At 43.9% G+C, this 26,801-nt stretch overlaps 1 protein-coding gene across 6 annotated transcripts in view; it reads right to left on the reverse strand.

Annotated features, from left to right (window-relative positions):
• The window catches only part of P4HA1 (prolyl 4-hydroxylase subunit alpha 1), a 61,978-nt gene that overhangs the window by 17,081 nt on the left and 18,096 nt on the right, over positions 1-26,801 (reverse strand). For 4 of the 6 annotated variants that reach the window (XR_005293887.2, XM_038408997.2, XM_038408995.2 and 1 more), the window contains exons 5-9: positions 25,885-26,022; positions 16,555-16,794; positions 13,359-13,561; positions 11,354-11,530; positions 7,057-7,127 (exon numbers count right to left, since the gene is read on the reverse strand). Coding sequence is in view for 5 of the 6 variants with exons in the window: in XM_038408997.2 (XP_038264925.1) it covers positions 7,057-7,127; positions 11,354-11,530; positions 13,359-13,561; positions 16,555-16,794; positions 25,885-26,022 (829 nt within the window). In the remaining variant the exon portion in view is untranslated. Of the gene's footprint in view, positions 1-7,056; positions 7,128-8,202; positions 8,274-11,353; positions 11,531-13,358; positions 13,562-16,554; positions 16,795-25,884; positions 26,023-26,801 lie in introns of all 6 variants that reach the window. The other 2 variants (XM_038409001.2, XM_038408996.2) reach the window with 1 other exon arrangement.

Below are 26,801 nucleotides of genomic sequence, written 5' to 3' on the forward strand. Positions count from 1 at the left end.
CTCCTCCTAGCCGCACAGTTAACTCGCTGGATCATCTTTGCAATGAAAAGTTTAGACACCTATAAAAGCAGTGGGAAACTAGAAGCCCACAACACTTGAACACTAGTGCCCACAGATCAATCTGAGAACCAGTGAACTGGCAAATCAGTATGTACGTTGGGTCAAAGGTTTGTAACAATTTTTCACCTACTAACATCAGTTTATTTTTACATACCTGTTCTTTTAAAAGCCCCAGACCGCCCCACATCAAGAGAAGCAGCAAAACACGTTCCTACAACACATGGTACTGACACAGGTTACAGAATCTCCAAGGGCAAACATGAAATCTGTTTAAATATTCACCATGCACAGAACAGTAAGCAAATGCTGTCCATCTCAAAATGAGGACTTCTGCACACTGGGAGTATTTATAAAAATACTTTAGAACAATTGTTAGCATAAGAAAGTGCTAAAAGCAGACTATCCTCATTCTGTTTGGAATGAACAAGGAAAGGAAAGGAAGAGGAATGTATGCATATGAAGCATTTCCCACAACAGCCAATTATACACTGCATATTGAAAATTAAAACCCCAGAACATGCAACACTGTCCTCAGGAAGGCACTGTAACAACAATACATAATACTCAAAAAAACACCACAATAAGACCACTCTTACTATCAGGCTATGCCATCACACCCAATTCAATCTGTGCTTGATAGAAGTCACTATTCAACTCTACCAATTTCAGAGTAGCAGCCGTGTTAGTCTGTATTCGCAAAAAGAAAAGGAGTACTTGTGGCACCTTAGAGACTAAAATTTATTAGAGCATAAGCTTTCGTGAGCTACAGCTCACTTCATCGGATGCCAAGTAGCTTTCACACTCCCTCTTGAGCACGAAAGAGAAGACAGGTGGTCTAGTGATTAACACACTAGTCTGGGATTCAACTCAAGTTCAATGCCCTGCTCCACCACAGACCTCCACAGGCAATTCACTTTGTCTGTCTGTGTTTCAGTACCCCTTTTGTAAAATGGGGAAAATAGAACCTGCCCATTTCACACAAGTGGTGGGAGAATAAATACATTAGAGTGTGAGAAACTCAAGTATTTATTTAGCCCCCCCTTACCATAGCGTATAAAATAGAAGGGGCAGTAGTGGGGGGGGATGATCTTGCATTTTCATATTTGCCAGAACTAAGACAGCTTTCTAAGTCTGGCAGTTGTTTCCTGACCGCAGCTGTGTGACAGAGAACAGACGGAAGCAGATGATCCAGATAAAGCAAACTTTCGTGAAGAAAGACTATGCAGCATCAGTTTAATTTCTGGTAAAACAGAAATACATGGTAATACATACTTTGGAAGAGTAACTTGGCAGTGAAAGTTACTTGGTAGAGTTGAATAATGACTTCTAGCAAGACATTTGGCACAAGTTGTCACCCATAAGCATCACTGAGTCTACTTCCTCAGTTCCCATCACAGCTCAGGAGGATTTGCGTATTCCTAGCTCTGGATTGATTTTCCAGCACCAAATAGCCTCTGGTAGTTATCTACACCTCTAGTGCAGAAGTCCTCAAACTTCATTGCATCGCAACCCCCTTCTGACAATAAATTTACAAAATGACTCAGGGGGAGGAGGGGTTCCACTGCCTCGGGTGGAGGGAGAGGGGGCCCAAGCCACCCTGGGTGGGGGTGGAGCTTGGGCTTCATCTCCAAGTTCCAGCAAGTCTGTGGTGACCCTATTAAATGGGGTCGTGACCTACTTTGCAGTCCTGACCCCAGATTGAGAACCACTGCTCTAGTAAGCTCCATGGGTTTTTATCATGCATATGAAGAGGTTCCTCCAGAACTGCAACTTCCAGCAGGATTTGTCTATCTGCCCTTCAGGAATATGAGCCCATCTGTATCATCCATTTTTGCTGCTGGTCTCAACTTTTGTTCTCCATGGGTATTAAAAAAAAAATAAAAAAAAAATCAGTCTAAGGGAGCTGTTCTGTCTATCTCTTGCAGAGCTCACTATCAAAGCAGCCAAGGTAGGTATCTACAGAGGATTGCTCCACAGGAACTGAAATCCTCCACTTGAGAAACTTCATTTCACTTGCTCCACCACGCTTCTCTCACACAAACCTGAAGACATTTTTCCCCACTGGTAATTGCACTATAGGATTAGTTTCAGAGTAGCAGCCGTGTTAGTCTGTATCCGCAAAAAGAAAAGGAGTACTTGTGGCACCTTAGAGACTAACAAATTTATTTGAGCATAAACTTTCGTGATTATAAGATCAATAATCAGTTAGAAAATCATTCTCAAATAGCTGAACTATTCAAGTACGGGTTTACGGATCAGAGCAGCTCTTGTGAAATGAATGCCAGGATCTTGCCCTTCAGTGTAACTTTTCCTTCAACTTCTACTGGCCAGAAAACAATTTCTCTCATTAGAAGTATCATTATGCTTCAAGCGAACGTTACAGACAGGTAACCTTACATCAAAAAGACTATCATCCACATTAAGAGGAGCTTTTTTTTCCTGGTAGAAAATAATTCTTTTGAAACCCCTTTTACTCAGGAAGCCCGCAAGCATTTTTCCATTTTACTTTAAGAGGGAATCATAGGGAAACTAACATAGGACTTGAAGTTTTCTTTGTGCCACTTCAAAAAGCCAAAATTCCTTGAGATTCCCTGAAGGGTAGAGAGGTCTAGTTACCATTGCTGCCATCATCAGAACATAACATTCAGCCTCTCCCCTTCAGAAATTCTTCATGTACAGTATGATCCGTACACCTGAATTAGAAACAAACATTCTGCCACACTGTATTTTACATAAAATATTTTATGAAGCGTTTGAAATCCACACTGGTGGATATTTAACATTTTCTCAACTTGAAAATTAAAAAAAATTGGGAAATGGCTGTTTGACCTCATTACAAATGAACAGTTACAAATGGCAGTTACATTTACTCCGCTTCCTTAACATTTCTGGTCATTTCTTAAAAGGTTGACTATAACCTACTCATTGGCTTTGTTGTGAGATGTATAAAAACACCAACACTAACATTTTTACATACCAAGGATGGTCTAAATACTCTTCCTTTAGAGAAAGAGCAGTGATTAAAATAAAAGCAGAGGCTGATATTCCTGAAGAGTAAAACTAACCTCATATGCTACAGATAAATGGCTGCCTCAAAAACCACTGGTTACAGTGTGTATGGTAACACCCATTGTTTCATGTTCTCTATGTATATAAATCTCCCCACTGTATTTTCCTCTGAATGCATCCGATGAAGTGAGCTGTAGCTCACGAAAGCTTATGCTCAAATAAATGCGTTAGTCTCTAAGGTGCCACAAGTACTCCTTTTCTTTTTGCAAATACAGACCAACACGGCTGCTACTCTAAAACCTGTCATTATGCAAGGCACTGAATTTAGCCGTATGGAGTGGAAATCCATCAACTTCATGAAAAAAACTCGTACAGATACAGACAGACATCATCTTCCTTTCTAAATACAAACAGACATCATATCAGAAGGACTGAAGGTAAAAAATCCATTACAACCTACATACCACACAGACTATGCTGACAGCTTGTGCCACACGCTCTCAAAGAAACTGCGGAACCACCTGATCAACATCCTCTACAGCAAACAGGGAAAGATTAAGAATGAGCTCTCAAAACTGGATACTCATATTTTATATATATCTCCTCAGCCGTGCAGAACACAATGCCAGCCACAGCCTCAGAAACAACTCTGACATTATAATCAAAAAGGCTGACAAAGGAGGTGCTGTCGTCGTCATGAATAAGTTGGAATATGAACAAGAGGCTGCAAGGCAGCTCTCCAACACCACTTTCTACAAGCCATTACCCTCTGATCCCACTGAGGGTTACCAAAAGAAACTACAGCATTTGCTCAAGAAACTCCCTGAAAAAGCACAAGAACAAATCCGCACAGACACATCCCTGGAAGCCCGACCTGGGGTATTCTATCTGCTACCCAAGATCCATAACCCTGGAAATCCTGGATGCCCCATCATCTCAGGCATTGGCACCCTGACAGCAGGACTGTCTGGCTATGTAGACTCCCTCCTCAGGCCCTACGCTAACAGCACTCCCAGCTATCTTCGAGACACCACTGACTTCCTGAGGAAACTACAGTCCATTGGTGATCTTCCTAAAAACACCATCCTGCCCACTATGGATGTAGAAGCCCTCTACACCAACATTCCACACAAAGATGGACTACAGGCCGTCAGGAACAGTATCCCCGATAATGTCATGGCAAACCTGGTGGCTGAACTTTGTGCCTTTGTCCTCACCCATAACTATTTCACATCTGGGGACAATGTATACCTTCAAATCAACGGCACTGCTATGGGTACCCACATGGCCCCACAGTATGCCAACATTGTTATGGCTGACTTAGAACAACACTTCCTCAGCTCTCATCCCCTAATGCCCCTACTCTACTTGCTACATTGATGACGACATCATCTGGACCCATGGAAAAGAAGCCCTTGAGGAATTCTACCATGATTTCAACAATTTCCATCCCATCATCAACCTCAGCCTGGACCAGTCCACACAAGAGATCCACTTCCTGGACACTAAGGTGCTAATAAGCAATCGTCACATAACCACCACCCTATACTGGAAGCCTACTGACCACTATTCCTACCTACACGCCTCCAGCTTTCATCCAAACCACACCACACAATCCATTGTCTACAGCCAAGCTCTACGATACATTTTGCTCCAACCCCTCAGACAGAGAAACACCTACAAGATCTCTATCAAGCATTCTTACAACTACAATACCGACCTGCTGAAGTGAAGAAACAGATTGACAGAACCAGAGTACTCAGAAGTCACCTACTACAGGACAAGCCCAACAAAGAAAATAACAGAACGCCACTAGCCATCACCTTCAACCCCCAACTAAAACTTCTCCAACGCATCATCAAGGATCTACAACCTATCCTGAAGGACGACCCATCACTCTCACAGATCTTGGGAGACAGGTCAGTCCTTGCTTAGAGACACCCCCCCCCCAACCTGAAGCAAATACTCACCAGCAACCACGCAACAGAACCACTAACCCAGGAACCTATCCTTGCAACAAAGCCCGTTGCCAACTCTGTCCACATATCTATTCAGGGGATACCATCATAGGGCCTAATCACATCAGCCACCCTATCAGAGGCTCGTTCACCTGCACATCTACCAATGTGATATATGCCATCATGTGCCAGCAATGCCCCTCTGCCATGTACACTGGTCAAACTGGACCGTCTCTACGTAAAAGAATGAATGGACACAAATCAGACGTCAAGAATTATAACATTCAAAAACCAGTTGGAGAACACTTCAATCTCTCCGGTCACTCGATTACAGACCTAAGAGTGGCTATCCTTCAACAAAAAAACTTCAAAAACAGACTCCAATGAGAGACTGCTGAATTGGAATTAATTTGCAAATTGCATACAATTAACTTAGGCTTGAATAGAGATTGGGAGTGAATGGGTCATTACACAAAGTAAAACTATTTCCCCATGTTTATCCCCCCCGCACTGTTCCTCAGATGTTCTTGTCAACTGCTGGAAATGGACCACCTTGATCATCACTACAAAAAGGGTCCCGTCCCCCCCGCTCTCCTGCTGGTAATAGCTCACCTTAAGTGATCACTCTGGTTCCAGTGTGTATGGTAACACCCATTGTTTCATGTTCTCTATGTATATAAATCTCCCTACTGTATTTTTCACTGAATGCATCCGATGAAGTGAGCTGTAGCTCACAAAAGCTTATGCTCAAAGAAATTTGTTAGTCTCTAAGGTGCCACAAGTACTCTTTTTTTTTTTGAGAATACAGACTAACACGGCTGCTACTCTGAAACCTATCAAAAACCACTAGTTTCCTTGAAAGCTGCGTCAAACTGTCTGGATATATTCTTGTACTGCATACAGCAAGGCTTGACGTGCCTCTTCATGCGGCTGGCAACATGCCCGTTTACACAGTCTGCCACGTACTGCTGAGTGAACAGTAGTCTCCTCATAGAGGACTACTATAATTTAGAAGGGCAATGACTAGGAAAGAATGCCTGTAATGTTTGGAGTGAGGAAGCAGCCATCTATTTAAAAAAAACAGAAACAGGAAAAAGAGCATATAGTTTCTGGTTTTCAGTAGTAAGGATTTATCTGGAATCCAAACCAGCTCAGTCAAAAAGCCCTAAGGGGAGGAAATTTCCTCAAGAAGTCTATTTACTACTAATCCTTTTGGAGCAGAATTTCTAGTAATCTAGTATTTAATTAGTAGTAGACTTCTTGTTCATAAGGGTTCTAAACTCGCTGCTCACGTAACTAACTAAAAGCTAATGGTTTTTGTGGCAGGGGGTGGGGTGGGGGGAGAATATCTCTAAACCCAATTCATTTTTACCCCTTTTTAAAAAACACTATTCCAATGTTGAGGTTAAAACTATAACAAAAACCCTTTAATGACAGTTTCATTTGTTCAAAAGATAATTTAATCAAACAAAATGTGGTTGTAATATTTTCCAACGAATGCTGGATTTTATATCAAATCAACTAGCAGAGTAAATGCACAACTAGTTAGTGTTGTGATAAACAGAATTTTTCAACTCAAGTTCTCAAGCTCTAACTCATGCTGTTGTTGCTATTCATTATAACGAATCTCAAGTGGTTAATTTTAAACACAACATATATTGGTACAATGGCACAAACAACAAGTGCAGTCCTTTCTGAATTTTAGTTTAGGTGAGAATCTTCCCATTTTTTTAACAGGTTTTTAGTATGCTACTTGTGTTATTCAGGACCATGCAGACAGAAAAGCAGTAGCAGCTTTCCTTTTAGCTAGCAGGAATGCTTTAAAACGTCCTATTTAAGCAGCCCATTTGCAACAATACATGCCAGGTAATTTTTAGGCCACCTCATCTCTTCTAAATAGAAATGAGCACAAGAAACGAATATGTATAATCTTTCCCCATCCCAGATTTGCAACTAGAAGATTTAACAGGTTAGCTACAGAACAGATTTCCTAGGTGTTAGATGTACCTTTGGAACACATTCCCCTTACCTCTTAGAGACTCTGTAATGTGCTGTGGTCAGTTTCCCAGTCTGAGGGTCATGTACAGTAGCCCGGCTCAGCTACAAAAAGAGAAAGGACAAGGGCTTACTCTGATAGCAGGCTTCTTTTTGCCAAGCCACAGGTGATTGGAAGGGTTTCCGATTGGTCTGGATGGTATGCAATGCTCTCAGATCAGCAGCAATATTTAGAAGGGAGACAGTAGCTACAGCTGCCATTTCCAAAATCAAGAATTGGGTGGACAAATTTGGTTAGAATGTCCTTTCACTTTTTTCTTTTCTCTTTTTTTTTTTTTTAAATATATAAACTAGAGACTTTCTGCAAATAGTTCATAGTGCTGAGTTTCAAAGAAAATTCCTCTGTATCCAGAAGTTTAATGTTCTTTTCTTGTTTTTCTTAAATGCTGAACAGGATTTTTGTGAGGAAAACAGAACAGCTAATGGAAGACTGGACCTTTAATATGCAGCTCCTAAAGATGTCTTTTGGAGAGGTGCAAATGCGAAGACATCAAACTTTTTTCAGAAAACAAAAAACTCAAGTTCACAAATCTGCAGTGCTTTTTAGCAAAGCAGAGAGAACTTGGAAGCCTGTAAAGAAAAAAAATACTGCTGCTTTCTTCAAGGTTCGAGTTAGGAGGCAGCCAAATCACACACAAACACGAGGAAGACAGATTATCTTGGACAATTGTATTTTATAAGAATAATGAACAAATGCTTCTGCATGCCAATGCAACTGTTATGCAGGATAATGTGACTCCACTTCTGAATGCAAGGGATCCTCAGAGTCTGCCAGATTTAGCAAGGAGAGCAATGACAAATTTTTGTTGGCATATGTGGTCAGGGAAATCAAGTATAAGGGAACCTCCACTGAGTTTTTGCACCTGTGCACATTCTATGCACCTGTACAAAATACTATTTGAAAAAAGGAATATTAGCTAAAACGGCAAAAAACAGAACTTCTAGTTGGAGGAAAAGACTGAGAAACTCAGCAGTAACAGCCTGTTACAATATCTGTACATATTAAAGAGATGGTCTAGAAAGTTTAAAGTATGTTTTTAGACCACCTCTCTTTCCCTGAATGAGCAGAGAACAAGCACTCATTACAGGCCCAGAATGTTTGGTGTACAAAGTCTCTTACCTTTTGCTAATTCTGTAATGTGCCGTCTCCAAGACTCCCGTTATGGGGTTTGAAATGGTGGCTCGCCTCAGCTGTGAAGCGAACCAATCAGAATAGTTGCATTACAAAGTAAATATTGCATCACATTAATCCGACCATTCAGAAACCTACAGAGGGGAAATAAAATTTCCACACAAGCCATGCACTTCATCCAATCAGTTTCCATTGTGGTGTTTTATAGGTTTCATAGCAAAAAAGAGTATTTGTATGGTGGCAAAGGTGGGGAAACCTCTAACACTAATAAAAAGGAGATACTTCAGTTCCTTCTTAGAGAAGAGGGAGTGAATGAGTGGTACATTTTTTCCTAGAAGCAATACTCCAGTTTCTGGGGAGCAACAAGAGCAGCTGGTTAGATAAGTAAAGTATTTCCTGTAACATCTTTCAACTCCTTTATACTCCAAGTGGCAACTGCTGGAAGTTATACAGCACGTATGTCAAAGATGTACATCTCTTGCTTTGTTAATGATATATGGTACATACAGGATGCACTTTAGAGTTAAATCATCAATAAGGAACACACTGAGTAAAAGTTTTAACCATGGGGGTGGGGAGGAAACATGAAGGAAACCTTACCTCAGAATCTGAAAAATATCTTTCAACTTATTATCTGCATTAGCTGATTGAATAATTGATCTGTGTTTTGCACACTCTGTTCCAGAATGCAGACCCGTCAGCTACACCATGATCACAAATCAATGTGAAATACTCCCCATGTTTTTGGTCATCCAAAAATAAAACTTTGGGCGAAGACTGTTCTAGGATCTCTCTTCTCCAACCAACAAACTGCACCATTGCAAAGTAATTTGCTTCCATCCCATTTTAGTCAGTGTCCCATTCTGCTCCATTTCCACAAAATCTGTTTCTGCCATACAGAGTCATGGCAACACCACAAGCAAACTGCATGTTGCTACTGCACATTCAGCTACTATACAGTGACCCATAATTGGGAAAGTTTCAGTTGCAAAGCTCCAGCATTAGAAACACTAGAAGGTCATTGCCATAGACTGCATTACAGTGACTCCAGGCCAAGGAGGGTTTATTGAGTACTGTGTGTCACGATCTGGGCAAGTGTTTTACTACTAGTTTTTATTTTGCAATAAAGGCTCAAAGCATCTCAGACCTTATTGATCCAAACAAAGAGTTAGGGAATCCCTTAATCTGCACTGTTCTCACCCCATTTTGTGCCATGGGTAAAGTAGCTGAATCATTGCACACAGCCTGCTACTCAAAAGCAGATAATCTCCAAAAACTGAATTAAGCTTCTCTCATGCCGGCTGATGACAAAGGAGCAGAAGACTGGGTAGTGATTACACACCCTTTCACTTCTAGACTCTAAGACTTCTGTGAAACTCCCAATACCTGGAATACAAGAGATGAACTTTCAACCTCAAAACATAGCCTCATGCAGGATCAACCACCGAACTCTGCAATGTCTAGGCTCTAAGTTTGAATGTTCCACATTTTTCAAAGCAAGATATTAATACCCAAAATTGGCACAGCTTTGTAACAGGCTGAACATTTATCGGACTAGAAAACAATGGTCCCAGAAAGTTTAGTTTAAATCCACTATCTGTGTATCGTTTTCAGATTTTCAGTGATCCTTATAACAAAGGTTTTCTTTGCACTCCATAAAGAACAGCTTTAGTTACACTCCATGGAGGCAACACCAGTGTTTCCTACAGCAACAATGCAGCCCAATCAGTTGTATCATTTTCCATTGTAACACAACAAAATAGGAATTAGCACACAAACTGGGCTCTGATTGCTGATGTGATCGACATGGGAAGCATAGGCAGGAAGAGATGTTTTAGGTGTAGGGAAGGAGCACAGCACTTGAAATCAGATCCACTGGTTTAGTCTGGGGTGTTACCTCAAGAACAAAGAGTGTCAGTTGATAGTGAGCCTACTCTTTACTTGATGCTCTTCAGGACTCAAGTTGGTGGCTAACAAAAGCAGCACCATTCTTGACTTGATTATGGATAAGGCCTTTGATTTGCTTGAACAAACAAGAAATGGTTGGATAATTTCTCTTAGGTAATTCTGATGTACCTATCCACACAGTATTTATCCTTCATTTGCTCAACTCGTTCCCAGTAAGTATCTGTTTAGCATAAACAGAAGCAGTGCTGGGGAAATGATGCACTTGTATTGTATGCATCTGATTTCAGAAGTAGTTGGTGACCTGTACAAACATGGATTAATTAGAATAGCTTCACCTCAAGTACAAGTCTTGAGATAGAGTTAAATTGAGACGAGTTGTGCTGTATTTACTGCCTTGGTACACCGCAAGTTTCCCCAACAGATTTAATCTGTCCTTGTATTGCAGCTGCCAATCACATTGTCTTAGGTGACTTCCAGCAAAATAGCTTTTTTGTTTGACCTGGGCTCTCATGGCTGCCTGGACAATAAGCCAGTCTTAGGTTATTTCAGATTCAGAGACAGGTCCTTTGGAATCTTGTTCTTGAAATGGGATTGGAGAGTTGAGGTGATGAAGTGGGAGAATGAAGGTTACGTTAGTTCCAACCTATTATACCTCTTTTAGTTTGAAGTTAAATGAAGCTAGGGTGAGACTTGCTGAAAAGGATTTATGTAACTGCCCCAGAGCACCTCATGCCCGAATCTGTTTCGGATGACTAAAGGAGAGTCCTACTATTCTGTAGGTGTCCATATGGTAAATTATGATTATCTTGTGTCCACGATCACAGATATGGTGGCTCCTAAATGGCATCGCCATACAAATCATTGTCATTTATATGCCATAGTGACTGATAAATATTCAACATAAATTAGAGTGGTGCTCACGGTGGCAGTATACTGAGGCAGGCCAGTTGCAATAGGGGGAAGTTTCATGCTGAGACTATTGTGGAGTTCAAGTAGGTTCTCTTCTCCTCCATAATAGCATCCACAAAATCTTATCCAGCAGAACAGTTTGATGAATCTGCATAAGCCATGCAGAGAAAACATTACTCTGTGTGTGCGTGCGCGCGCATAACACCATTTGCCCAAGCTAACTTTACAAACTCCTAATCAAGAGGTGAATTGAGTTCATGCACATAGAACACTATAGATGGCATGGAAGTTTCCAAAACAAGAGGAAACTGAATCTCTTTACCCTTGGCTTTGCTAATTCTTTCACGGTTTCAATTTCTTCATCAGAAATAATTTCAAGGAAGCGAACAATCCGAGGTTTGTCCCATTCATCCTCCTGTTTGACTGGTCCCAGAACATACTTGGGATTCTGGTTTCCATCGTAATAGCGGCAGAAGAGTTTCTTCTGTCTCCGAGGTGTCTGAAATCAAGGCAGAACAAAACACAAAGAATCAAGTGCTTGCTCACATTAACACCATTAACAGATCACACACTTTTTTTTTTAATATAAAAAAATTACATATGACAAATGCATCTAATGTGACTCAACTAGCGTAGGTATACATATATTTTGTATATTCACACCATGGAACTTGTTGACCTGTCATATTCCATCTATAAACCTGACCACTTCCTCCGTTGGTGTTCTTATACATATTCATATGGCAAGCATATAACACTGTGGCTATGTCTGTACCCTTCACCCAGATCTGAGCATCTAAGTTTGCTTTGCCTAGGTGTGAACGTCCCCTCTGCCAAGCCTACCCATAGCACTGTGTTATGACTGTTTCTCCATTCACCCATGTGTGTCTGGGGGAATATCTCGTTGTTCTTTGTGCCGAGATGATCTAGGATTCTTTTCCAGTCAATTGTAGGAAACAATCTTTTAGGGGGAATTGTGGAAAGGGCATTAGAGGACTATCAGAACTTGAATGGTTTAGCCTGTATCCTCACTGCAAAGTGGGTGGGCTCCTGCCCAACTTAAAGTGGAGCCCAGGTTCTAACCCACACTCCTAGCTGGGATAAACAATCTGGGCTTAAGACCCCTACAAACCCAGTGTGGACAGTAGGGGAGCTAAGCTAAAACCTGGGAAAGATCCGGGGTAGACTATGCTGTGTAGACATATCCTTAAGGGAGCGGTCCTTCAGCAAACAAACAAAACTTAAACAATTAATTTATAATTAATGAGTTAAATTGTAAGTCAATGAAGAGAAATTTTGCACATCATTACAACAAATTCAGGAAGTCAATCTTCTAGCTCCTAAACAGCATCAGCTGAGCAGTATTTAGACACTGGATTGAAAGAGTCCATCACTTTTTGGAAAACCTAGATGAATGAATTCATAGGCACATAGACTATTCATTCACTGCTGTGATTGGCATCAGCCTTTTCTTCATTCTGAGAAGAACAAAGCACAGTAATTCGTTTTCCCTATGCCAACTTGTATTTTACCAACTGAGGAGACTTGAGTCTCCTCAGGGAGGTCAAGCACATAGTTTGAGAAACCATGCTCTCAGCAAGTTTAATATTAGACCCATGTTATAGCAAACATTAACTTTACAGTTAGTCTTAAGATGAACAATGTTCAATGCTGTGTGTAATACAATGTGTGTAATACAATCTTTGTTGTAATGCAATAACCTTATTTGATTCTCAGTGCACTAACTGGTATTAAAATACATTAGGGTTAGGGGGCAGCATCCTCAAACATAGGTTACTATTTCTTCATTCAGAGACGCTGCACTGTCCCTCTTCATTCCTTCCACTCTATGTCTATACTCATTCTATTGCTACAATAAGAAAAGGAGTACTTGTGGCACCTTAGAGACTAACAAATTTATTTGAGCATAAGCTTTTGTGAGCTACAGCTCTGCCCTAGCTCATGAAAGCTTATGCTCATATAAATTTGTTAGTTAGTCTCTAAGGTGCCACAAGTACTCCTCTTTTTGCGGATACAGACTAACACGGCTGCTACTCTGAAACCTATTGCTAAAATGATTTCCTTATGTTCAAGCTCGATACAAAAAACTTCTTGCAAACGTTCATCAAAAATGCTTTGAACGCAGGCCACCATAAAGACAGGAGTGAGAGAGAAAACAGTGTTCTAAAGGTGAGCCAGCTCATCCCTGCAAGCTGACTGACCTTCCTCCTTCGCACTAGAACTTGCCGATATGTCTAAATGAGTCATGCATAACTGGTTTTGTAGATTAAACAAAAAACAAAAACAAACAGGCTATTCCACTTTACCATTCTGAGACCCTCCCCACGGCACAGCATTTCATACTTCTGTCTCTCTGGCAGGTAATCTTTGCTTGGTTCCTTTTTCTTAGTCTTTGTTTCCTTGTCAGTCTGGCTATCTGTTTTGGTAGTAGACTTATTTGCTTCTTTTTCTTTAGACATGATATATTCAAAGTATTTTAAGTTACCATTTGCTCTCTGATGTTCAGGATCTAATGGAGAAGAAAGGAGAGGCACCACAGATAAGTTTGCAACTGGTAGAAGTCAACCTGAAAGGGCATATAAAAGCAGCTCCTTGAAAAGAAAAACACTATTCATTCTGGGACAGAAGTTGTAAAAATTAATGCTTAGTGATCCAACATGCTTACACAGTTAAATCAGAACAAAAATACAGCTGAAAGCCTGACCCATTCAATAGGTGACAGGCGGGGATGTAATACATTTCTGTACTCTCATTGCACAGGGAAGCAGAGAATGGGCAAGGAAAAGCTTAGCTTAAACCCTCTAAATCCAAGAAACTGACACCTCCACTGGAAGCAGTACTACCCAGCAACAGTTAAGAGATAGAATAAACTTTAACTATTCCATGGGAGAGACAGCCTGCAAGACTATAAAGGGAGACAGAGAAATGAGGATATTATGTGTGAAGTAGGCTGCGTTGTCCCAACAGGAAGAGAGTTGGGCCAGGAAGACTGACAGCTGACAAAATTCCGTAGAAAAAAAGTGCTAGTTTAACAAAACTATGCCAGCTCATTCCTCCATTTACTGGTGAAGGGGTTTTACTGCTGTGAAAGGATTAATTCAAAATTAAGATTAGAACATTCTCCTTCACGCACTCAGATACCACACAGTGATGGAAATGACAAATGCCTATATATGCTATGCCACTGTTTAAATATCACTAGGCAAGCCATTACTGGATTCTATATTTGTTGTCTTTCAATTATTCCAAATCAAAACTGCTCAGCCCGCAATTTAAAAGATCGTTTTCATGGGCCAGCTCTGCAGACGCAATATGGGTTTTTCCAGCCTCATGTACGATTAACAAGAGAGATCCTGCATTCTGAACTCAGTATAAACAACTGTGTTTATGTACACAGAAGAACAGAATTCATCTTTAGGAGAGGGAAGCAATGCTGACTGTATAGTAAAGAGGAATGAAAAGACAGTAAAACAAATTTTAGACAATTTAGAAAATAAAGCAGCATTGACTCTACATGGTGTTCAGATACTATGGCGATGAGAGCTATGTGAGTGCCTAGAGAGAAAGGATATACACAAGAGCAAGTGTTGAGCAAGCTGCTATTTTTACATAGTACATTAGAACAGAACTGAACTTCTAAATGCTTAAACATGCCGTCACTGACATATCTTGGTTATTAAACATATTAATTTGATGCAACATTGCTATGAAACTAACACCAAAATCAAGTTTTAAACCAGATACAATTTTGTAGTTATGCAAGGCCAAAATGGATTATAAATCAATTTATCAAAATACATTGTGATTTTGAATGCCAAGTTTAAGCATACAGCACGTTTGAGGCCAAGTTTATAATCCCTGTAAAAAGAGTTTTAGTCAAAGTTGCTTGCATATTTTTCTATATCATCATTTGTATTCAAGTAGCACCCAAATGCTTCAACAACAATCAGGGCCCCCTAGGGTTGCCAACTTTCTCACCAAACAAAACCGAACACCCTTGCCCTGCCCCTTCTCTGAGGTCCTGCCATGCCCTCCCTTGCTCTCCTTCATCCTCACTCACTCGCTCATTTTCACCGGGCTGGGAAGGGTCCCTTTTCGACCAGGTGTTCAGTTGAAAACTGGACAGCTGGCAACCCTCCACTGCGCAAGTCATTGTATAACCACACAGGAAGAGACTCCATGCCAAAAAAACTTACAACATAGCGGGAACCGCCCAATTCTGCTAGAAGTATTTGTCTCTTCCTTTCTTTAAGGATGGAATTTTTAATTTTCCATTTACCCTTCTTGGAAGCAAATGTATGCAAGGAGTAAAATTTAGGCCCAAATAGAAACAACCATTCCCTCAAATGCAAACTCCCATCCAAAAATGAATTCAGATGTACCTCAAACAGTCAGCTTCATGTTACAGATCATTTCTTAAGGCAGGCATACTTTTGTCACCCTCCTCCCTTGCCAAACTCCCAGTGCTGATCCCATAACATCCTTGCAGCAGCTATTATTTGAAAAAGTAATATTAGGGAAGATTATTTTCATCATCTTTTAATACAATGGGTGTAACTGCTGGATTGGATACCTTCCTGTCTTATGAAAGGAGGATCAAAGAGCTTGGCTTGTTTAGCCTAACCAAAAGAAGGTTGAGGGGAGATATGATTGCTCTCTATAAATATATCAGAGGGCTAAATACCAGGGAGAGAGAGGAATTAAAGCTCAGTACCAATGTGGACACAAGAAAAAAAAATGGATATAACTGGCCATCAGGAAGTTTAGACTTCAAATTAGACGAAGGTTTCTAACCATCAGAGGAGTGAAGTTTTGGAACAGCCTTCCAAGGGAAGCAGTGGGGGCAAAAGACATATCTGGCTTCAAGACTAAGCTTGGTAAGTTTATGGAGGAGATGGTATGATGGGATAGCCTGATTTTGGCAATTAATTGATCTTTTACTATTAGCAGTAAATATGCCCAATGGTCTGTAATAGGACGTTAGATGGGGTGGGATGTGAGTTACTACAGAATTCTTTCCTGGGTGTCTGGCTGATGAGTCTTGCCCATATGCTCAGGGTTTGGCTGATTACCATATTTGGGGTCGGGAAGGAATTTTCCTCCAGGGCAGATTGGGGGGTTTTTCGCCTTCCTCTGCAGTGTGGGGCACGGGTCACTTGCTGGAGGATTCTCTGCACTTTGATGTCTTTAAGCCACGATTTGAGGACTTCAATAGTTCAGACATAGGGTAGGGTTTGTTACAGGAGTGGGTGGATGAGGTTCTGTGGCCTGCGTTGTGCAGGGGATCAGACTAGACAATCAGAATGGTCCCTTCTGAACTTAAAGTCTATGATTCCTCACCCATTTTATTTTGGCAGATGTTCATCTGTATGACAGAAGCAGCCACCCCACAATTACTCTGTGAAGCAAAAGTAATCTACAAGCCATAATATGAAAACTGCTACATCACAGAATTTCCCTACCAGTTTTACAATATATTGTGGATCTAATCTCTTAACATACCCAGTTCAAGAAGTCGCTTGGTGAGCATCATTGCTTTGTCCAGGTCCCCCTGCTGATACACAGCATAACTCAAATAATCTAGAATGGAAACTCTGTCAACAGTAGACACCTCTCCATCGTCAAGCTGTTTCAGAGCTTGCTCCATCCACAGCTCAGTATGATAGTAGTCTGCCTCAGTGTATGCAATCTTGCCCAATTCAAAGCAATCTTCAGCTGTTAAAAAAGACTTGTGCTTTACACCTATAGAAAGCAGACAGAGACAAGGTATGTAGGATTTGGAATCATAATATTTTGAATAGCACATCTGTGTTCAGTTGTCACACATTTTCTTACTCCCAACTGAACAAATTAAATTGTTTAGTGCTAGCACCCAGAGTTTAGAATGTACTTACCTTTGTTAGTGGCTATATTTTTGAATCCTCAGAACTTAAATCCCTAGAGCACAAAGTTTTTCATTGACTAGTCACGAATTCTACAAAGGCTTTTGTGACTGAAAAGCACGTTATGCAGAAATGATATTGACCTAAATCAATTTAAATATTTTCTTTTCTACCAGTAGTAGTTTTAGTAATTGTTCAAGCAATGGTCCTAGATCCTGGGTTAGACACTTTCCATATATATTTTATTTCTTTCAAAAGCTTGTCTGGGACATCTTATTAGCAACTGGCAAGGTTATTAGGATGAGGGAGGGAAAGAAGCATCAACTATGATAGATCAGTAACTGCACAACTGGTAAAGGTTTTGAAGTAACTCATGTTTAGAAGCAGAATCTAAAATGGCCTCTCTTTGAAAGTTTAATTTGAAGTCTTCGTAAGTAAATAACAGGTTTCTATTTTTGCCACTGTAATTCAGGGCCCAATCAAATTCTGTCTTGTAAAAAGGGAATGGCAAATATTTGGAAACACAGGGTGGAGTAAAAGAAACACTACAGAAAAAATGCAGTATCCTTCATTGTCCATGACATTGTATCAGCTTAACTGCTTTTCATTTACACCTGAAGTTAAAGAAATCATGAACATAAATTATGGATTTCATTGTTTTCTATTCTGCAGCATCTGACCTGCGCCCTACAACTTCTCAAGGTTGTGTTCTAACAATGAAATTTTCTGGAAAAGACCAGCCCTGAGAGACTAACCTGTCAAAAGGATGAGAATGGGGGGGGGGGGGGGGGGAGAAAGAGTTCTCTAGCAGTATAATATCATTTTTCTATTCACTGTAATTAAACCCGAGATGAGCTTTTTCAGGGTTTCAGACTAAATATGTTGTGCATTCAATTTCTTTTGTTTAAATCGGATCTTCTCTTCTCACTAAGTTTCATTTTTAATTAAACTCCTGAGTTTTAGACTGTCTTGAGATTTCATACAAACTGTCCCAGAGAAGTTAAACAACCTTCAACCTCTTAGAGTACATCTACACTGCAATAGAACATGTGGCTGACCTGGGTCAGCTGACTCATGGGGCTATAACATAGCAGTTCAGTCTCAGGCTGGAGCCTGGGCTCCAGGACCCTCCTTCCTCGTGGGTCTCATCCTGGGCTCCAGCCTGACATCAGATACCTAGTCTACAATTGTATAGCCCCACAGCCCAGGCCCAGAAAGCTTGAGTCAGCTGACCTGGACCAGCCACAAATGGTTTTTTTTCCAGTATGTCTACAGTGCAAGAAGAGGTAGCAGAGGAAGGTTGTTGGGAGCCTACCCTCTTGGGATTCTGTTTCAAAAGGGCACAGCCTCAGGCCTCCTCTCCCATAACATTTGTTGCTTGCAGGTCTGATGTAGATGCTCAGGAAACTGAGCATCCACAGATGAGAACTAAATTTAAGGGGCCCTAATATAAACAAAGTGCTGAGCACAGGGTCCACACTCCCCACACCACGGGCACTGATAACCAACAGATTTATTTGTGTATCAGGGAAATTATACAGTAATTGTTCATTTTGCTACAGATATAGCCAGGGCCACTGCTTTGTACAATATCAGTTTTAAAAAACAGCAGTGTCTGAAATGCAGAAGATGAAAAAGCAGAAGAATTAGGCAAAGTAGCAGCAATGCTCAACTGAATTGGAGAAAGTGGAGAGATTGTGGGGGAAAACTGGACACATTAAGAGACTGAAAATCATACAGAAAACAAATGGTGACTAAAACCAATAAAATACTAGAGATTTTAGAATTCCTTTAGCTCTGGAGGCCAAGAAAACCAGAGAATTTTACTTCTAGAATGAAAATTTAACTTATCAGCAATTATGATGGGTTCTCTGATGCAATTTTAATCACAATACTATTCAAAAGCAGAATTATGCTACCAGGCAGCACACAGTTTGGGCTGCACAGGCTTGCTTCCAAGAAAGATAGTAGAATATGGTCCATAAATTCACTTAATTTCTTACAGAAGACAACAAATGATAAAAATCTGGGGGGGGGTTAAACAAAGTCAGATCTTGAAAGAATAGTCAAGATTAAGATTAACAAAACCAGAACAAAAAAACTGTTACTTTCTCGTAACTGTTGTTCTTCGTCCATTCCATATTAGGTGTGCGCACGCCACGTGCACAAGCTTCCGAAACTTTTTCCCTTAGAGGCTTCTGGTGGGCCCCGAGTAGTGCACTGTGCCATGCATTTATACCCGTCGGCCCGATCCCCTCCAGTTCCTTCTTGCCGGCGACTCCAACAGAGGGGTAAGAGGGTGGGTGGTGGAATGGACATGAACACACATCTCTAAGAACAGTTACGAGAAAGTAAGTAACCGTTTTGTCCTCAAGTGCTTGTTCACGTCCATTCCACATCAGGTGAATTACAAGCTTGCCTCTGGAGGAGGGTAGGAGTCACGGAACAACTGCTCGGCGGACCGCTCTGCCAGCTGCAGCGACCTCTCTATCCTGCTTGTTGACCGCATCGTGGGTCGTGCAGATGTGCACCGAGGACCAGGTGGCTGCTCTCCAGATCTCCTGGATCAGGACCTGTGCCAGGAAAGCCATGGAAGTTGCCTGCGCCCTGGTCCAGTGGCCCATGACAGTCGGGGCTGGAACACCTGTGAGCTCATAGCACGTCTGGATGCAGCTTGTAATCAGAAACTAAATCCGCCGCGCCAACACTGGGAGGCCTTTTATCCTCTCCGCTACAGCCACAAACAGCTGCGCGGATTTGTTAAAGAGCTTGATGTAAAATAGAACGCCAGTGCTCGATGCACATCCAGGGTGTGCAAGCTGCGGTGACTTAGGTCCGTATGGGGTTTTGGGAAGAACACCAGCAGACAAATGTCCTGGCCCAGATGGAATTGGGAGACCAGCTTAGGGAGGAACTTCGGGTGCGGCCAGAGTTGCACCTTGTCCTTGTGAAATACTGTGTATGGTGGCTCAGAGGTGAGGGCCCTCAGTTCGGACACCCTTCTGGCCGAGATAACGGCAACCAGAAATGCCACTTTCCAGGAAAGGTGGAGGAGAGAACAGGTAGCAAGGGGCTCAAAAAGGGATCCCATGAGTTTAGAAAGGACCAGGATAAGGTTCCATGGAGTGACTGGGGGGCGGGAGTACAGGAACACCCTCTCCAACCACTTAAGGAACCATCCCACCATTGGGTGGGAAAACACCGAGCCCCGAGAACTCCAGATGGAAGGCGGAGATGGCCACCTCTGAGTGCGCTCTGAGTGAGGACGGGGCTGCTAGCCCTTGCTGCTTGAAGTGCAGGAGGTACTCCAAAATGGCCTACACCGAGGCCTGGCCCGGCCGCACTTGTCGGGGTTCACACCAACATGAGAACCTTTTCCATTTGGCCATATAGGCCACCCTGGTAGAGGGCTTTCTACTGCTAAGCAGAATCTGCAGCACAGGAAGGGAGCACTGGCTCTCCAGGGCATTTAGCCACAGAGCCTCCACGCTGTCAGGTGCGGTGACTGCAGGTTGGGGTGGAGAAGCCGCCAGCCATCCTGCGTAATGAGGTCCTGGTGTAGGGGCAGGACTACTGGGGCCTCCACTGACAGCTCTAGGAGCGACTTGTACCAGTGTTGGCGGGCCCAGGCTGGGGCGATGAGGATCACTGCCGCCCTGTCCCTGCACACCTTGAGCAGGACCTTGTGCACCGGGGCGGGGGAGGGGGAGAGGAAGGCATACATCAAACCCCCTCTCCACGGGATCACAGACGTCCGCAAGTGAGCCTGGGCTGCGGCCCTGGAACGAGCAGAACCGCGGGCACTGGGCGTTGGCCCTAGTGGCAAAAAGATCTACCCGGGGAAACCCCCACCTGCGGAAGAGCGAAAGCACGACGTCTGCCTTGAGCGTCCACTCATGCATGCGATACAACCTGCTGAGGAAGTCCGCCAGCTCTTTCCGCACCCCCGGGAGATAGGATACCTCGAGGTGAATCGCATGGGCTATGCAAAGGTCCCAGAGGTGGAGAGCCTCATGACAGAGTGGCGAGGAATGAGCCCCGCCTTGCTTGTTTATATAAGATATGGCAGTAGCGTCTTCTGTCAGAACTGTCATGCTGTGACCACTCAGAGTGGCGTGAAAGGTCTGGCAGGCGAGACGAACCGCCCTGAGCTCCTTCACGTTGATATAGAGCGACTGCTCTGCTCCGGACCACAACCCCTGCGTCATGAGATCCCCCAGGTTAGCCCCACATCCGTGGTCTGATGCATCCGTCACCAGCATCAGGTCCGGAAGTGGGGCGGCAAAGGGGATGCCTTCGCAAACCACAGGCTGGGACCGCCATCACAGCAGGGAGTCCAACACATCCCTTGGGGCTGTCACTACCAAGTCCAGGGGGTCCTGGATTCTCTACCTCCGTAAGAAGGCCGCCACCACTGCCATGCACTTCGTGAACACCCTTGGGGCCGCAGCTAGACTGAATGGGAGAACCACAAACTGGTAATGTTCTCAGCCCACAGTGAAGCACAGGAACCGCCGATGTGCTGGGAAGATGGCGATAGGAAAGTACACATTCTTCATGTTGAGAGCGGCGCACCAGTCTCCCGGATCCAGGGAAGGGATGATGGTGCCAGATAGACCATGCAGAAGCAGGCCTTGACCAGGAATTTGTTGAGCCCGCACAGGTCTAGGATTGGGAAAAGGCCCCCTTTGGCCTTGGGGATGAAGAAGTACTGGGAGTAGAATCCTTTTCCCCTTAGATCGTGAGGCATTGCCTCTACCGCCCCCACCTCTAGCAGCGAACTGACTTCCTCCTCTAGGTGTCCTCGAGCACACCTTCAAAAGCCTGGCTTAGTGCCCGGCTGGGGTTTGTGCTGGCCTTGGTTCTGGCCTGGCGCATTATTATTATTATTATTACTGTTATTGCGCCGTCGCCCGTTATCCCTGCCTCACCTATGGTAAGGCTCATGCCTATGGCAAGGCTGGTACTGGCATTGAGGGGAAGGCTGCGGCTTAAAGGGCTTCCTCTGGGTCGCCAGGGTGTGCATACCTAGCAACTTGAGCATAGCTCACGAGTCCTTGAGGCTATGCCGCCTTGCGTCTGTCTGGTCCAAGAAGAGCCCAGATCCTTCGAAGGAGAGGTCCTGGAGTGTATTCTGGACCTCAGGGGGCAGGCCTGACTCCTGGAGCCACACCGAGCGCCTCGTGACCACCCGACGCGATTGTTCTAGCCGTCACGTCTGCCGAATCCAGGGAGGCCTGGAGAGAGGTCTTGGCTACTGCCTTGCCCTCGTCCACTAGGGCCGTGAACTCCTGTTGGGAAGCTTGCGGGAGGTGGTCCTTAAAATTTCCCCACCGCCGCCCAGGAGTTGATATTATGCCTGTTGAGGATGGCCTGTGGGTTAGCAATCCTCAACTGAAGGCCCTCAGATGAGTACCCCTTTCTACCAAAAAGGTCCAGAGGTTTCGCCTCCTTGGCCTTAGAGGCCGGGGCCTGCTGATCATGGCGCTCCCTTTCATTCACTGCCAAAACCACTAGGGAGCATGGACTCGGGTGGCAGAACAGGAACTCACAGCCCTTAGATGGGGCAAAGTATTTACACGCTACTCCTTTAGCCGTTGGAGCGCTGGAGGCCAGGGTCTGCCATATAGTCTTATAGTTGGACTTACCGGTCTTCATGAGCAGGAGCACTATTCTGAATGGACCTTTGGGGCTCAAAATGCCCACCATGGGTCCTCCTGCTCAACTGTCTCCTCGGCCTGCAACCCCAAATTTTGGGCGACTGTGCAGCAGTTCCTGGTGGGCTCAATGGTCTATCGGCATAGGGCCAGACACCTCTGTACCCTCCACCGCCTCACCGGGGGAAGACGAGGAGGTTAGCTGCTGCTCGACCCCCTCTGGTTGGTCCTTCTGCTCCCCATCTCCTGTGGTAGGGACCTCTGGCTCAGGCCAAGGCGGGAGTCCATGGGACGGCACCGGGCTCGGTGCCGGACTCTCCGGTCTATGCTGGAGGCCAGGATACTGTTACCTCCAGCACCGTCTGGCGTCGGTGCAGGGACCGGGACCTCTGCACCAAGTAACTTGCCCTGGATGGGGCCCCTTGGCGTTCCTGATAGGCCCAAGGGGTCCAGAAGGGCCAATGGCCTGGCAGCCCCCATTCAGGTTGCCAGCTCCCCTGAGGGTCCTTGCTTTTCGGGCCCCAGTGTGGGTAGCTATAGCGGCCGGAGCTGGTGCCAGACTGTGGCGACGCTGATCGCGAAGGCCATGGCGGTGCCAACTATCTGCACCAGTGGGAGAACGAGCAGCACCGGTATCCCTAGGACTAGGACCGGGACCAGGATCTGGACCGGGACCAGTGCCAGCATTCCCTGGACTGGGACCGTCTGCGGGAGACCTCTGGCAAGGGCCATCTCAGCTCCTCTGGGTGCTGGTCTCTGGGCGGTGCCAGAGAGCTGCATGCTCTTTCTGGTACTTCTTCGCTTCGACCCGCTGCCGGTGCCGCAACCTCCTTCTGGGCCCCTGGCAAGTGCAAGCTCAACCGGGACCAACTCCGGGAGCGGTGCTGGGACGGTGTCTTCGAGCAGCACACCATTGCCAGCTTACCCCTCGACGGCACCCGAGGCATGGGCTCCGGACGGTTCTCCCCCTACAGGAGAGGGCTCGCGGCCAATAGCTCGATGAGGTCCTTTGCAGCCACCTCTGCCAGGCGTAGAGGGCTGATCAGTTATGTCCTCGAGCCCATCGTCAGCACTGAGCTCACTTAGGTCTGGGCTCAGTGGGCCTTGTGCTGCTGGGACCACCTGTGTCAGCGCCGGTACCGCGGCCTTCCTGCTCTTGTCTGCGCTTGGGGCCTTGGGAGGTGCCAGCCTCCTGTGCAGGGAACGACCACGCCTTCCTTTAGGCTGCGCTGGGGGCCACACTGGGGAGAACGATCGGTGCCGGGGCCTAGCCTGGTGCTCCAGGGCCGACAGTTTACGGTGCTTAGCCGGTGCCAAGTCTCTCGACGGCTCCAGGACACTACACACCGAGGAAGCCTGAGCTGGTGTCGGGCGCTCTGAGCCCGGCAGCTGCAATGGAGCCTCCACCAACAGTTGCTTTAGGCAAAAGTCTCTTTCTTTCCTTGTCCTTGGCTTAAACGCCTTGCAAATCCTACACCTTTCAGTTTGATATCCGTCCCCCAGGCAACATAGACAAGAGGGGGTCACTAACTGGCATAGGTTTGCGGCACGTGGTGCAAGCCTTGAAGCCGTGGTCCCAGGCTTGGGGCAAGTGCTGGAGGCCTCCAAGCACCTAATGACTTAAGTGTCCACAATCTATATGTAAACGAACTGATAACAGCTAGTCTAAAAGCTAAGGGACTACTCTTGGGGGGGGGGGGGGGGTTCCAACGCTGCCACAGATGGTAAGAAGGAACTGGAGGAGGTCAGGCCAGTAGGGGTATATATGCACAGCGCAGTGGCGCCACTCGGGAGGCCCGCCGGAAGCCGCTAAGGGAAAAAGTTTGACGCTCGTGCATGCAGCGCGTGCACACCTAATGTGCAATGGATGTGAACAAGCACTCGAAGAAGAATTATGCTTTGCAACATTAAAGCCAATCATTCCCAATTTTATCAGGCATCTGAACATGAGAGTTTGTGAAAACGTAACATGGATTGTGCAGTGCTTATTTTCCCCCCCAGTTGCTAAAGGACTGTTTTGGAACAGAGGGAGAGAGAAACCAGTGAAGTTAGGAACTTTCCTTTAATTTTCTTCACAAGGGACAAGCTGGCTTTTCCTGCCTACAAAAAACTGTTAAAAAGATTATTTTAGCTAGCTTTGTATAAGTGCAAGTGATTATGCATGTTTTCCGCATGTTCTCCGTGTGTGGGGGAGGGGGAAGAAGACTATACAATAGCATTCTTTTTCACTAACATGCATTCCACTGCACACATTCGGATACAGAGAGTTTTAAAATACAGCTTGCTGATTACAACATTTACTCTTAATCAAGATCTTATTCCTGTTTAATATTTTTCTTTAACATAATACTCTAACAATAAATGGATAGAATAGGTATATTTTAACCAAAATTGGCACATTTTAACCGTCAGTGATTAGTGCAGTGATTTGTTTACCTACTGAACTCAGTGTTATATACAAGCCATAGGTTAAAGGCTTGCATTAACGTAACAGGAATATTTATTCAGCCAAGTGTGCTAATTCTGTGGTATTTTAGAGAGGAGCTATGCAGTGGACTTATAAATGGAAACTCAATTGCAACTTTAAATATTGAGCAACTAATCTAGCTCTAGGAGAGAGAGAGAGCAGCTTTGCTTGATCAGAGGCAATAGCTCCATAAGAAGCCAAAAATATGACAAATAAAACTACCAGATGCTTATTCTTCCTACATACTAACATTGACTTACACAGAGAGGGCTAGATTCAGTTGGCGTTTAATGCCAATTTTTGCCATTCTAAACCCAAGCACAAGGTCCTGGCAGCAGAAAGCCCATCAGAGGAAGAGAAAGTGATGAAGAAAAACAGCTGCAACATACTCACCGCCAAAGAACTGAAAGAAAGACCAACACACCCAAAAAGTGAGTCTGGGAGGGACTGTGGGTGGGGCACAGTGTTTCAGTACATCCCTCAGCAGTTTTTACTGTCTCTCTCCCCATCGGAAAATCCCAAGGAAGTACTATGGTACCAGTGCTCATCCTGCCTTGAGTAGATTGTTCTCTAGGGTACAGGCTGACCCAGAGAGATGTGACTTACAACTCCCTGCAGCAGTTCAGTTTACATAAAATTGTGTGCTGTAGGCCAAGTTATCAGAGACTGGCTGAAGACTAGGAAAGTCTGGGTTTTTTCCTATTGTTAACAGCATGCTAGGCACTTTATAGACAGGCATGAAGAGAAGACTCCTCAAAAGGGTTTATAATCTAGATATTCTGTAACTGCACAGCTATTTTTCCAAACTAGCACAGGTGCTTCTTACCTGGAAGATTCCCCCTGGAGAGGGTGTCTGTATCCAAATTGTAGGTATCCTGGAGCCGTAGGAGAGCTTTGGCTGCACCAGCCTGATCTTCATCATTAGGAAAATACTGGCGTTGGATAGTCATATTAGAGATAAAGCCTTCGAAGAAAAAAAGAAAAATGTCAGAGAGATCAAAAAAAGGACTGGGCTTTGCTTGTCCTGGGAGTTTTACGTTAACATTTAATTACAAATAAATATCCCTATACAAGTTGTTGGATGAAAACCAGCATGTCACTGCAGGCTATTAAATCAGAGGCAGATCTTCTTGCAGAAGTTACCACCTTTGGGTGGAACTCTAGATAAACAGTGTGTAGGCCTAATTTGTACAGAGCAGTAATATGCTAACAGTGCACCTCTCTTGATTATTCAATAGTCATTTCATGAGTGTCCTAACAGGCCAATGAACCAATCATCACACACAAGACCAACCATGCTGAAATGTTTTTGAAAATAAGTAAATCAATAACCAATATACTGCAAACTCAAAGATAAGGATAATTAATTTTAACATAGTTTCTTTATCTGTTGTCTTAAGGATCTTCTTCCAAAAGAATCCCTATGCAATATCATGGCAACGATCTGAGATAAAGTAGCATAAAGAAAAAAAATATTTTATCACTTACTACCCATGCAGGACCAACCTTGAGGCAGGATCTGAGATATTGTTTCATCAAATGTATAGGGAACAGATCATCACTAATTTCACATGCAAGTATGTAGAAGTTTATATGGAAAATGTGGGAGAATTTTTCTGTATTAAATAAGTCTAATTTTCACAATACTTTGCATGAATGAAAATCTTGATTCAAACTAGAGTACACATCTGAATATCAGTCCTTCAATTTAATTTTTTTCTTCTATGTTCTGTTTTAGAATGT

Source organism: Dermochelys coriacea, chromosome 7, assembly GCF_009764565.3.
Source record: "Dermochelys coriacea isolate rDerCor1 chromosome 7, rDerCor1.pri.v4, whole genome shotgun sequence".
In the NCBI taxonomy this organism is placed as follows: Eukaryota; Metazoa; Chordata; order Testudines; family Dermochelyidae; genus Dermochelys; species Dermochelys coriacea.